The sequence below is a fragment of the Epinephelus moara genome, chromosome 1, assembly GCF_006386435.1.
Source record: "Epinephelus moara isolate mb chromosome 1, YSFRI_EMoa_1.0, whole genome shotgun sequence".
Taxonomy (NCBI): domain Eukaryota; kingdom Metazoa; phylum Chordata; class Actinopteri; order Perciformes; family Serranidae; genus Epinephelus; species Epinephelus moara.
In genome coordinates, this window is record NC_065506.1 from 9,571,817 (window position 1) to 9,583,795 (window position 11,979).

The window sequence follows — 11,979 nt, forward strand, 5'->3', positions numbered from 1 at the left end:
AGTAACATTCAGAAACTTCCTCTTTTCTCAAGGCACTTTACTCTACTCTTAGAGATTTAGTCATGTTGAAATATTGACATCCTTTGTTTCTGTGAACAACCACATTGTAAGTGGTGAATTTATTTTCTTCTCTCTCAGTAATAATTACTATAAATCAAAATGTGACAGTTTACTCTCTCATAAGCAGATCAATTAGATTCCCTGTCAAAATGAACATCAGTAGCTTAAAAGAGTTGGGGCATAATATTTAAAAAAAACACGTCAGACATGAATCACTTTTAGTCTGTATGAGCTCTCCACCCCCGCTCCACCACCACCATGTGACATATGTAGATGTGAAACTTGCTGCTCATTCAACAGGCAAACCTCACACAAGCAGAACAACACTGCATCAAACAGTCACACCATATGTGTGTTGGAGAAAAAGTGAGACATGATGTGGATTACTCTGTTTCTGGTGACACTTGTGTGGGTTTCAACAACCCAAGCTGATGGTGAGTTTTTCTCTTTTTATTGTGTTTTTTTATGGTTGTGTGCTTATGAGTCAAATGCAATTTTAACCGTTAATACATTAAGGTCCTAGATCTGTAACACCTGAGGCAAATGATGTCACTTATGGTACTGTGTCACCCAGCCCGAGGGACTCTGACTCAACCAGTAAGTGGTGATCATATGTCACATATAAGTTTAATCCTATTCACCTGTCTGTCTTATCTCCATATTTTGTACTACCTCTGACTTTTTACACTTTTTTTCTCAGTCACTCTGACAGACTACTGTGAAAACATCCTCAGAGTCTGTGAAAGTGAAGTCCCCTGGATCAGGTAACTCATACTGCTCTAATAAATGCTGGGATAGCTTTGACATGATTGTGACACCCTGGAACAAAATAAGTACATAAAAAACGACTGAGAAAATTATTCATTATAACTTACCATGTTGTTGTCGGAGGAAATATTTCTCTTCATCAGCCTTTTAGGAACTAAAGGCACATGACTGTGCATTTCTCCGCTAATACCACAGTGTTTTGAAATGGCTTTATCAGCCAAAGAGGTGTTCACCTTCTTCAACCTATAAATGACTGTGGCATAAAAATCATGTCAAAGGTTAAAAAGACAACTGAGATGTGTTGTTTGCTCACCTAAAATCAATACCTATCAATGTTCATGTAAGTGTTTGTATTGCTGAAATGCTGAAATATGTGTTGGTAGGTGTTATGAGAAAGGAATTGGGAAGTGTATACTAAAAGGACGTGGGCTTATAAGCGACTTCATTCTTCTGCAGGCAAACTCGTCTCAAGAGGTGAGAACAAAATTTTGGATAACTGGCTTCGAGCTCTTGTCTCATCTGGCTATCAGACAGTCTAAAGTTTTGTATGAAATGCATCAACAAATGAGCAAAACAGAAGGAAAATAGTTTGAGTTGTTTACTCATCATTCACATAGGGCTCAGGATGTTAGTTTCCACTGCAATGTCTTTACTCAGAACATGTGCAGAAACCAGTGCAATCACCAACAAGTTCATCTCTATAAATAAATAATACCAATCCATTTTTTGCATGTTTTGTGTAAACTGTATGTTTTATGTTTTGTTTAGGCTGAAGTGAGTCCCACTCCTAAACACAGGGTTTACATCCCATCCTCAGCTCTCAGGAGAAGCAGAGGAGATGAGTCTCGTGAGGAGGAGGTACGGCTGGTGGCCTCTGTGGTCAACAGCACTTTCTTCAAGGTCAGTAGTTGCTCTGAAGGTAAACGAGTCCATCCCTCATTGATCGCCCTTATTAATCAAATGCTAATCAGAATAGATGTGTACATAAAGAGAAGTAGGCAAATTAAGGAATTTGTGTAGCAAATTAAGGAATTTGTTTAGCTTTGGGAAATCTGATGTGCGAAAGGAGGATGGATGCAGAGGAGGACCTTCATATTATTGTGACACTGGCCTCTACTTCAAGTTAGCTCCTTCTGTGTAATTACACGAGTGCCTTCCCCTCATGTTGATTTGCATTGATTTACACACACTCACAGTAGCCATTGTGTATATTAAAATGAAGGAAAGGTTGATTGAGGAAGCTGATTTACCTTTAATTGACAGTCCAGTATGTCATGTGTTGCAGCTGAGTCCCCCTCAGAGAAGACGACATGGGAGTCTTTTCACACCAGTCCACATACAAGGCACTGTTCTGGGGGGGTTAGTCCTGGTAGTGAAGGCAGGGAAGTATGCTGTCCAAAACCTTCCAGAGCCCATCAAATTAACCTTCCAACACAACAAAGAGGTAAAGAGACTAAACCAGCTATTACAGTGTTATATTTGCAGCATGTATCAATCTCCTGTCCTCTTATACTTTGAATATGTTTCAGGAGGTGAATGGGACGTGTGTGTTTTGGCAGGAGTCAGATCTTGACAATACAACAGGTAGGCTACACATGCCAGCCTACAGTCTTTTTGCTCTTAAATAAACAGTCAGATTTATACATTATACCGTGTGTGTGTTTTAGGTCATTGGAGCGCAGTCGGCTGTGAGACCAGTGACACAGGAACTGAATTTATTTGCAACTGCAACCACCTGAGCTTCTTTGCTGTGCTTGTGGTAAAATAAACATTTTCTCTCATCAGTCACACGCTAACTAATGTACAATCATTTGCCATGAAGAGATGTTTTCAATAATTGTTTTCAATAATCTAAAATGTAAATGTGTTATGTCCTGTGTCACAAAAAGTGTTGCGTGCCTGATAAGTAGGGTCATTGGCTTGTGGTGTGCCCCTGCTCTGTCTTAAAGCTACAAGAGACCTCACGCTTAATTGCAACGTCAATCAAGATGATTATAAATGTATTTAATTATTTATTTAGTGGTCGTTGATATACAAAGATACTCTAAGATTTTTGCCTTTACTGCTAGCACAGTCTGCAACCACGACTAATCTGTATCATTCAGTCCAGTTTGCCTAATTTCCCAAGATTTAGAAATAAAACAAGCCCATACTTTGCCACACAGTTCTACTTCTCATTTTCATCAAACCAAAATAATTCAGAATTTTTATGCCTCAGCGCCAGCGATAGCCGTGGTCCAGGGGCGTTATGTTTTCAGGTTGTCCGTACGTACGTACATCCGCACGTCTGACGTACATACATCATGTCTGTCCCATCCTTGTGAACACAACATTTCTAGAATGCCTCAAGGGAATTTCTTCAAATTTGGCACAAATGTCCACTTAGACTCAACAAGGAACCGATTAGTTTTTGGTGGTCATAGGTCAAAGTCTGTGTCATTCTTGTGAATGTGGTATCTCACGAACGCCTCAAAGCCTCCTGACATTTTGTGGTCAAAGGTTCAAGGTCAGTGTGACCTCCCAAAACATGTTTTTGGCCAGAATTCAAGTATTTGTATAGTAAGTATGACAAAACTTCACACAAATGTCCGACAAGATAAAAAATGTAATGACGATGTTTATATCCAAAAGGTCAAATGTCAACTTCACTGTGACATTTTAATTTTCTGCATTAAACACTTTAATGGGCATTATTCAATGTCATATCTCAGGAACAGAAGGGGAGACATTTGGTCAGATACTTAATTGATGACACTAATCTTGGGTGTCCACCTTGAATTTGTGCTGAATGAATAGATGTTCTTTGCCATTGGGGTGACAATGGGTGTGAAGCATCCATGTTTTCACAGACATGTGTGGAGGCATACAAACGCGGGGTGGTAATTCTAGTTTGTTCTGTGTTCTTACAAACGTGCATGCAGATTATCATATATATTTCAAACGTGCACTCAGAGCACAAGCTGAGACGGTAGACTACAACTGAGAGGGTCATGGAGTTCACCGAAACGTGCAATGTTTTATCCCGCAAATCGCCTATCCAGGTGAAATTCCAAGATTTTAGTGATTATAGGCTGTCACTTGAGGTACAAAATTGTCATTCAAGGTCCCATCCAAAGTCACACAAAATTTGCAAGAGAAAATGCAGATTAATAGCCACTAATTCAGCCAAGCATAAAAATGCAATTTATGCACATTTTTAAATTGCGCATGAATTCCACCTGAATTTTTATTATATCTGCTTCTGTTCCAGAACCCTGAATTATCCGTGGATGAAAGTGACGCTGTGAACCTTAGCTACATCACTTACACTGGATCAGCACTTTCCATCTTCTTCACAGTTATCAGCTTGATCCTCTACATATGTCTACAGTGAGTCTTCAGTTCGACTTAAAACGATTATTTCCATAAGACTTGAGGAAACTGTATTGAAATATATAAGGATATCCTTTCACAGAGATGCTGTTGTTATACTGTGCATTGACAATTCGTCATACTGCTTCACTGTTTCAGACATAGATGCAGGGGGGTTGACCTAGTTTTCTGTCAGGATGTGGGCATGAACCAGAAAAAAAAAATCATAGATGTATATTTGAAACTCAGCTGAATACATACACGTTCTTTTCTAAGCTATAGAGCCCAGAAGTAAAACGTTCCGGTCGTCTTCACACAGTGGTGCTTTATAATCAACAGCAAGCTTATCTGCACTGCCAGTATAGCCAACCTCTATGTTAGAGTTTTGACAGGCTGTCATGACTAAAAGTGAAACACCACCTCACCAGTGGTGTCATATGTCATGCTGAAAGTAGCAGTACACTATAACGTAGACAGATGACCAAGGGAATTACTATGCTTTACCCAGAGTGCTTGTGGGATGGTTGACCAGTGTCTGAAACCCTCTCCCCCCACACCTTCCTCATGTCAGAACTGGGGGTTTTGCATTTGACAATTTCTGTAACTTTCCGAATAATAGTCTGACAATTATGCCTCTCTTTCGAGATCTCTTTATTTATTAACACAACTACTTCTGTCACTTTTTGTTTGTACAAAAATCTGACTGCAACACTATGAATGTTTCCAGTAAAGACAAAAGTGATTGCATCTCTACATGTCACACAAACTAGTCTCAAGTCAGAGTACTGTGGCACAGTAACCAGACAGTCTGCACAGAGTGAAAAAAACTTTTAAACCAGCAACTAAAATAACTTCTAACATCTTAACTGTCTGGGTGAGATAAGTGGGAGGAACTGCCACGTTCAGTGCAAGTGGAAATGCTGCAAAAAGTCCCCAAATAACAATGGTTGTTGCTGTTTGTTGGTCTCCAACAGGAGTCTGCAGCACATGGGTGTCACACCATCCATCAGCTCTTATACCACATGACTGTAGAAATGTTTATATGATATAAAACATACAATTGTAATGTATCCGTGGTTTTCAGAAACATACAAATCTAACATTTCCTTCTGGTGAATGGGCTGACTGAATCTCCTAAATAGGCAATACAAAAATGATCATAATATATTGTAAACTGTTTCCCCTTCAGACGGCGACGTCCAGAGAAGGCCATCGGTGTGCATTTGCAACTGACAGTAGCACTGCTGTGCCTCCACATCATCTTCCTGCTGTCCAACCTCTGGGTGTGGCACCTGAATGAGACTGAGGATGGCTGGGTTTGCGGGGGTTTGGGTCTCCTTTTACACTGGTCCCTACTGGCCACCTTCAGCTGGGCGGCTCTGGAGGGATTCCACCTCTACCTTCTCCTAATCCGAGTCTTTAACATCTACGTCAGGAGATACCTGCTCAAACTCAGCCTGGTGGGATGGGGTGAGTGGAGCCTGGTTGAGACGGTGTTTCTGTCAAATGTTTAAGGTGTATGAATTCACTCTCTTTAACTGTGCTATTAATGGGTCAGAAAATTACGACGGATATTTTTAAATTTAAAAAAGTCTTCAATTATTATGTTTTTTGTAAATTTGAGAACATCAATGTAAATGCTTAGAATTCTTTCCATGATCATGTTTTCACATTGTAATATGGACAGTTTTAATTCAAAGCAATTTCATCAAGTTACAAGGACCAACGTACAGTTTTTGTATCTCACGTTGTAGCATCAGGCTCCCAGAAACTCTGCTCGGCCTTGCAGCCAGTTTTTCCCAGTGGCCACTTGCAGTTTTGCAGCAAAGAAAATAAAATAAAAATCCTGCTGCCAAAAAGAATTCTCCCCATAGACCACCATTATAAAAGAGATGTCTGTGAAACTGTTGGCAGGACACCTTTAACTGCAAACAAGGTTAATTATGACTCTTTTTATTATGAAGTGTTAGGCGTGATGTGTAACAGTACAACATCAGCCTTTAGTGTGACATACAACATACATGTTGGCAGCACTTTATAAACAATAACAGCGGGATAATATTGCAATAACAATCATTTGCTGTCCCTGTTACATGGTGGCTGACCTCTTCCTCTACTCGGAGGGTAAGGAGCTCCCAGACCTCATTGTTTTTCCAATTTGCGGACAATTACGGTTGCTGTTCTTCTTCTTTGCGTTTGCTGCTAACTGCTACTATCCACTTTTTAAACCTCCCGACAGTGGGTCACACACGTAACAAGTCATCAAAACGTCACACCTGTCCCGTCCATTGTCCCGTCCTGCTGGCTGGCCCTTTTACACAGACGTTGATTCACCGGTGTTTCTATCTCTGCTGCCGGCTCAAAGGCGAGACAACTCTGTCCCCCCATTCAGTGATGGTACCTTTTAAAAAGAATGGCCAGATAAAACAACTGAAATAATACTCGTTTTGAACAGGCAGTGTAAAAGGGCACAAAAGTCACAGAGGTTCGTTTATTTTGCATCCTGGAGGGGCTGAACAATGAGGCTCTGTCACACACAGGAATAAGCTTAATCAGGCTTAAGTTATACAGTCAATAATTGGTAATATGATCAATTCATTGTAGGTTTTGGTCTTAATGGGATTTTGTAAAAATAAAACTAATATAGAATATTACTAGACTTGCCTTTTAAGCTCACTTATGCAAAGAGGGAGTCAATAGGAAACCACAGCTTATTTTTATCCTGGACCTCCCAGGTATATCATCATGGTTATGACCTTTCTGCTAAGTGTGGTTGGTAATGCACCAAAAAAGCATCAATGCAATAAGTGGAAGTCTGTAGGCAATATAAACGTCACAGGTTTTAAAACTTTTAAAAACCCTCAAATGTTGGAATTTTGATCTTAATCTTTATTTTGGTCTTTGGTTTAATAAAATGATTTTAAAAACTGAGAACAGATGTGTTCTGTCGTCCTGTCTGTGCTCAGGCAAGCATGTCGAATGGTAATCAGAGCTTGTTAAATGAACTCCTCTATCTGTCTTGTCTTTACACAGGTCTTCCAACACTGATTGCAGTGGTTTGTGGGATTTTAGGTGTTTACGGCAAATTCAGTCCAGAATCGGAGGGTGTCAGCATCAGCAACTCACCAATGCAGTTGTAAGAATTGTTGGGATTTAACCATTCAACCATGCAGGAGGTTTGAATTCTTAATTGCTGACTTTGATTTTTTAATCTGCAGATGCTGGATGAGCAGAGACAGGCTTTTAGTCAGCTACATCACCACTGTTGCCTTCCCATGCCTTGTGATACTGTGTAATTCCTGCATGCTGGGCCTGGTGGTGTTTAAGCTCTGGGGGCTAAGGGCAGGTAGCGGTGCCATTGGAAGCAGTAGTGGCTGGAGGAAGACGAAGAGAGAGAGTAGGAGCAAGTTATGGAAGGACTGTGCCACAGTGCTGGGTCTCAGCTGCTTGCTGGGCTTACCTTGGGGGTTAGCAACCATCAGCTACGTCTCCATCCCTGGAATCTACATATTCACAATACTAATCTCCCTGCAGGGTCAGTATGTGCATGGTCCTCATATAAAGGATCCACTGTGCTTTTATGATTTACTGGAAGAATTCACAGCCTTTCTTTTTTTCTTCCTAGGTGTATACATGTTCCTGTGGTCCGTGGCTTTGAACCGCAAGTCTCAATCTGACTATAACTCCTCAACCAAAGACCCTTCCTCTCAGAAAGTGATGACCACCAGTTTCAATAATTGATATTCACACCTGACACAAATGTGTTATCCATTGCCTATATTAGGTGTTTACATGCCTCTGGACTGCAGTCAGTTGAATGATAACTGACAATAATGCATCAAACATGCATTATGAACAGTAACCCCTTCTAATTACTTATTGTTTCTATGATTCTTATGGTTACAGTAGGTCGTCACTGGTGAATCACTGAATGAAAAAAATCTCTGTCTTTTCTGTGAGCATTATAATACATGTCATGATCAGGAGGACAACTTTGTTAAAGCACCGCAGACACCGTGGATCCTACAGACATTGTTTGCTAATGTACTTCCAAAGATTAACACAGATATGTTACATTTGTTACAGAAACTGTCTAATAAAAAGGATACAGTACAAGTTCATCTTTGTCCAGTATAGCAGTGTGTTGTGTCTGAATTCTTGATGCTACATTTTGTATTGGGTAAGGCGGCGTTATGATGGAAATCCTACACAGTGAAATGTACTCACTAAAAGCATTAAATATCCTTCATCAAACTTAGAACTTAGAATATTATGATTTACTATAATGGCCCAGTCACACCAAACATGAGTACGGTGATATTCATCAAAGTAACTTCACAAAATATTTGGTTCCGCGAACCGGAACATGCTAAAGCCATTCTGTCGCAATAGCTCTCCAAGCTTTTTGTCAGCATAATGTGCTGTGTACACCATCCTGGCATTTTGTCCACAGGATCATTTCATTTAGGCACTGCGGAAGGGAAAAAGGCTTGTTTGCTTGGTTGTTAAGAATATGCAACCCATTTGCCAGAAAAAAAATGTTGGCATTGTACATTTCTGCAAACCACGGATAGGTTACATCTGTAAATTGTTTTGAGATGGATACATTGAACCCTAACATTTCTCAACAACACTGTGGTGAGGTTTGGTTTAGGGACAAAAACCACTTGGTTATGGTTAGGAAAAGAGCATATTTTTGGCTTAAAACACCCATGTTAGCTAACCCTAACCTGCTGGAAAGGCAGGTAACGTGTCGCAGAAAAAATCAGGTTCCATACCACAAGCGCCACTGGGAAACACTGCAATGTGCCGCAAAAAACACCCAGGTGTGATTAAAAAGACATCTAGGCTTTGGTGCCACAAACACCATTAGAAAACACTGCATTGTGTTACTAAAAGTACCCAGGTCTAGTGGCACAAACACCACTGTAAACGTTGCAAAGGGTCTCCAAAAAACAGCCGGTGTTGTTGGTGTCAAACAGTGGTCTGCAGCTTGGCAGCCATCTTGCTTTGGCGTCACACCATCCCCTCCACCTCCTGATGATAAAATCAGCTCATATAGCCTACTAAGTCACTTTTTGAAATATGTATGTATGCTATGTATGAAATGTACAAATTTTTACATATCCTTGGTTTGCGGAAAGGTATGATGCAAAAAATAATAACTATGCCAATTGGGCTGGCATAAGATCATAGTTTATTCAACATACCTTATTACTGCTCAGAGGACGTACAATTTAAAAAAACAAACAAAAAAACCCTTAGTACCGTGACACAATGAGCCATTTTGGACTGGCTCTCTGTTTTCTGCAAAGTTAGAGTTGTTATGAGCAAATTTACATATCAGAGTTCACCAAAGCTGTTAACAAGACTTCCCAAAGGTCATATCATAGTCTCTGGCTTAGGGTCCCCCTGACCCAATTGGGTCCCTGGGCCTGGGCCTACTAATCTCTCCATTTTTTGCAGGTTTACATGTGGAAGTGACAGCATGATTCCTTTTGTGAGTTTGAAGAGTTGTCTGTTAGACCAGTGCTCTGTTTTACATTCCTGCTAGTGTACAATTATGCCTTGATTAATTTGGTCTGTGAAAAATCATTTTGTTCTGTTTTGTTTATTTGTTTTGTGAAATATCAGTGTTTATTTGGGTGTCCCTATGTTAAGTGATGAGTTGGGTTATTTTGCTTTGTATGTCAGTATTGTAAATGTTGCTTTGCACTTCAGGGTAACAGTTGACCCTGTTCTGCTTGCACTTACACCAAAACCATCATATATAAAAAGATATACAACCCTGACATAGTTTGTAGAGACACTTTTTAGAAAATCAGCTAAAACAAGCACAGTTTATAGTTTGTATTTGCTGCTGGTGCACATACAACTTGAACTTAACAGCGGCAGATGAGCAAATGATCTAAGGTAAAAACATGGAAAGTACAGCTTTCCCATACTGATCAATAATGCTGATTGCAAAACAATAAACAATAAATACCCATAACATAAAACCATAGAAAAAAAAAACAGAAAACAATATAAACTAATAAAGCTTTTAAAAACAATCCCAAAACCAAAACTAAGATTATTTAGCTATTTCTTTAGCATTAGATTCTATTACAACAAAATTCATGGATTGCATCACCACATAGTATCTCATAGATTTATCGGAAATGCCGCAACAAAATGCTTTAATAGATTTTCTTTGTTGTTGTTACAATTTTTGCAGAAAGTGATTTGAAATGCACAAAATGAAACCAAAATAATTCCAGTAATTCAACATTTGCTCCTTGTATCACAAATTAAGTTTTAAGTTTAGTTTACTAATGGTAATAATAATTATTGCTCGAGAGTTGCATGATAATGGGGAAAATAATTACATTTTGTTTGTCTGTTCGGATAAAAATGGACATCAAAGTTCAGCATCTCTTTATTTTACCCTAATAATCTACAGATACAGAAAAACAGCAGTCAGGGGCGCCGCCAGGGATTTTGGGCCCCATGAAAAGAATTTTTACTGGGCCCTATACACAACTGGCCGGGAAACCGCCAAATATTTTTGATGCTATTTTACATAAAACTATGCATTTTGATGGTATTTTTGACTATCATTCCCACATTTGTGAAAAAAGAACAATCTCTTCCTCCACTTCCACATTCCTCCCTGACAAACTTGAAGAGGATCCTGGACCTGGCTCTGTAGATTGTACGATATAGGGCTGACCCAAAAAATTCGAAGCTTCGAAGCTTTGTTTGATGGCACGGGATTCGATTGTGAAAAAGATTTTTTTTCTCCCATTTTTTGGGGGGGACCTTGAACGCAACACCATCTCCGACAAGGAAATAGAAAGCCCGATGTGCAATGAATGGAGACCTGTTATCCTGCTTGGACACAGACAACTAAATTATTTCAACAATGTGACTCAAAATAATGATAAAATAGATTTTATTGATGTAAAATAATATGCTGATGGTGACATTTTACACCGGTCCGCTGTGCTCTGAGTCTGGTGTCAGTGACACATGCTGCTCTGAGTCGCGCATCTGTCTGCTTGCGCTGCAGTGCGCCGAGGGTTTTAATTTTTAGTGTTAAATCAAAAGTTAAACACTACTTATCAGCAACCAGAAGTGTTTTTTCGTTTGTGAATATTTTTATCTTAATTCTAGGATTGCAAGAAACTACCATTTCGCCATAATTTGTAAGTTATTAGTTTAAAAAAAAAAGTTGTTTGCTTGCTCATCCCTAACTAAAATGATCACCTTCTTCTGAATGTAGCAGGATGAAGTGCTCTCCCATGGGTGAGTGTGCTGCGTTGCTCTCCCCTACCTTATTAGCCAATCCGCACCTGAGGCCACCTTATTTAGGGAGGCAGTGTCCATCTCGCCTTCCTTCTTGCTCTTTGGCTCTGAAGCCCACCCACTTCCAGGTCGCCTCACTTCCAGGTCGCCTCACTTCCTCCTCTTCGCCATCGCCTGTGCCGGTAATGTAGCGGTAGCTGCCTGGTTTTGTTGTTTGCATTGGATTTTGCGGTTGTCACAGTTATGGTTTGTCTGTGTGCAGACGTCCGACGGGCGGACGCTGCGTCTGTGGGGCTGGCTCGCCGGTAATCTGCCATTCAATGCGCTATTGGTCAGCCGCGTTTGCCACTGCCGCTGGGAGACCTGAAGTGCTCCGACCCTCTCCAGTGTGTGTGCGTCATCGACGCTGCCTGATCGGTATGTAGGGCCCATGTTGCCCAGCCTCTCCGCCTCAGCATTAATCCTTTTAATATTAATCTAGTCTATTTTATATTTTCATTGTAGATGTTAATT

The 11,979-nt window shown here is 40.1% G+C and overlaps 1 protein-coding gene across 1 annotated transcript; it reads left to right on the forward strand.

Moving 5' to 3' along the window:
* The first annotated feature begins 349 nt into the window (after window positions 1–349).
* LOC126392807 (adhesion G protein-coupled receptor G3-like) lies at window positions 350–8,298 on the forward strand. Its single transcript, XM_050048462.1, has 13 exons — window positions 350–494; window positions 577–657; window positions 761–824; window positions 1,212–1,302; window positions 1,597–1,728; window positions 2,114–2,272; window positions 2,358–2,412; window positions 2,496–2,587; window positions 4,079–4,197; window positions 5,369–5,649; window positions 7,213–7,315; window positions 7,398–7,714; window positions 7,805–8,298. Exons 1-13 carry the CDS (start codon window positions 434–436, stop codon window positions 7,918–7,920), a joined length of 1,671 nt encoding a protein of 556 aa, XP_049904419.1. The 5' UTR covers window positions 350–433; the 3' UTR covers window positions 7,921–8,298.
* Window positions 8,299–11,979: the final 3,681 nt, after the last annotated feature.

Coding starts and splice junctions, on each gene's coding strand:
- LOC126392807 (XM_050048462.1), top strand. CDS start 434: ATGATGTGGATTACTCTGTTTCTGGTGACACTTGTGTGGGTTTCAACA. Junction 825..1,211: donor AGTGAAGTCCCCTGGATCAG/GTAACTCATACT, acceptor ATGTGTTGGTAG/GTGTTATGAGAAAGGAATTG. Junction 4,198..5,368: donor ATCCTCTACATATGTCTACA/GTGAGTCTTCAG, acceptor TTTCCCCTTCAG/ACGGCGACGTCCAGAGAAGG.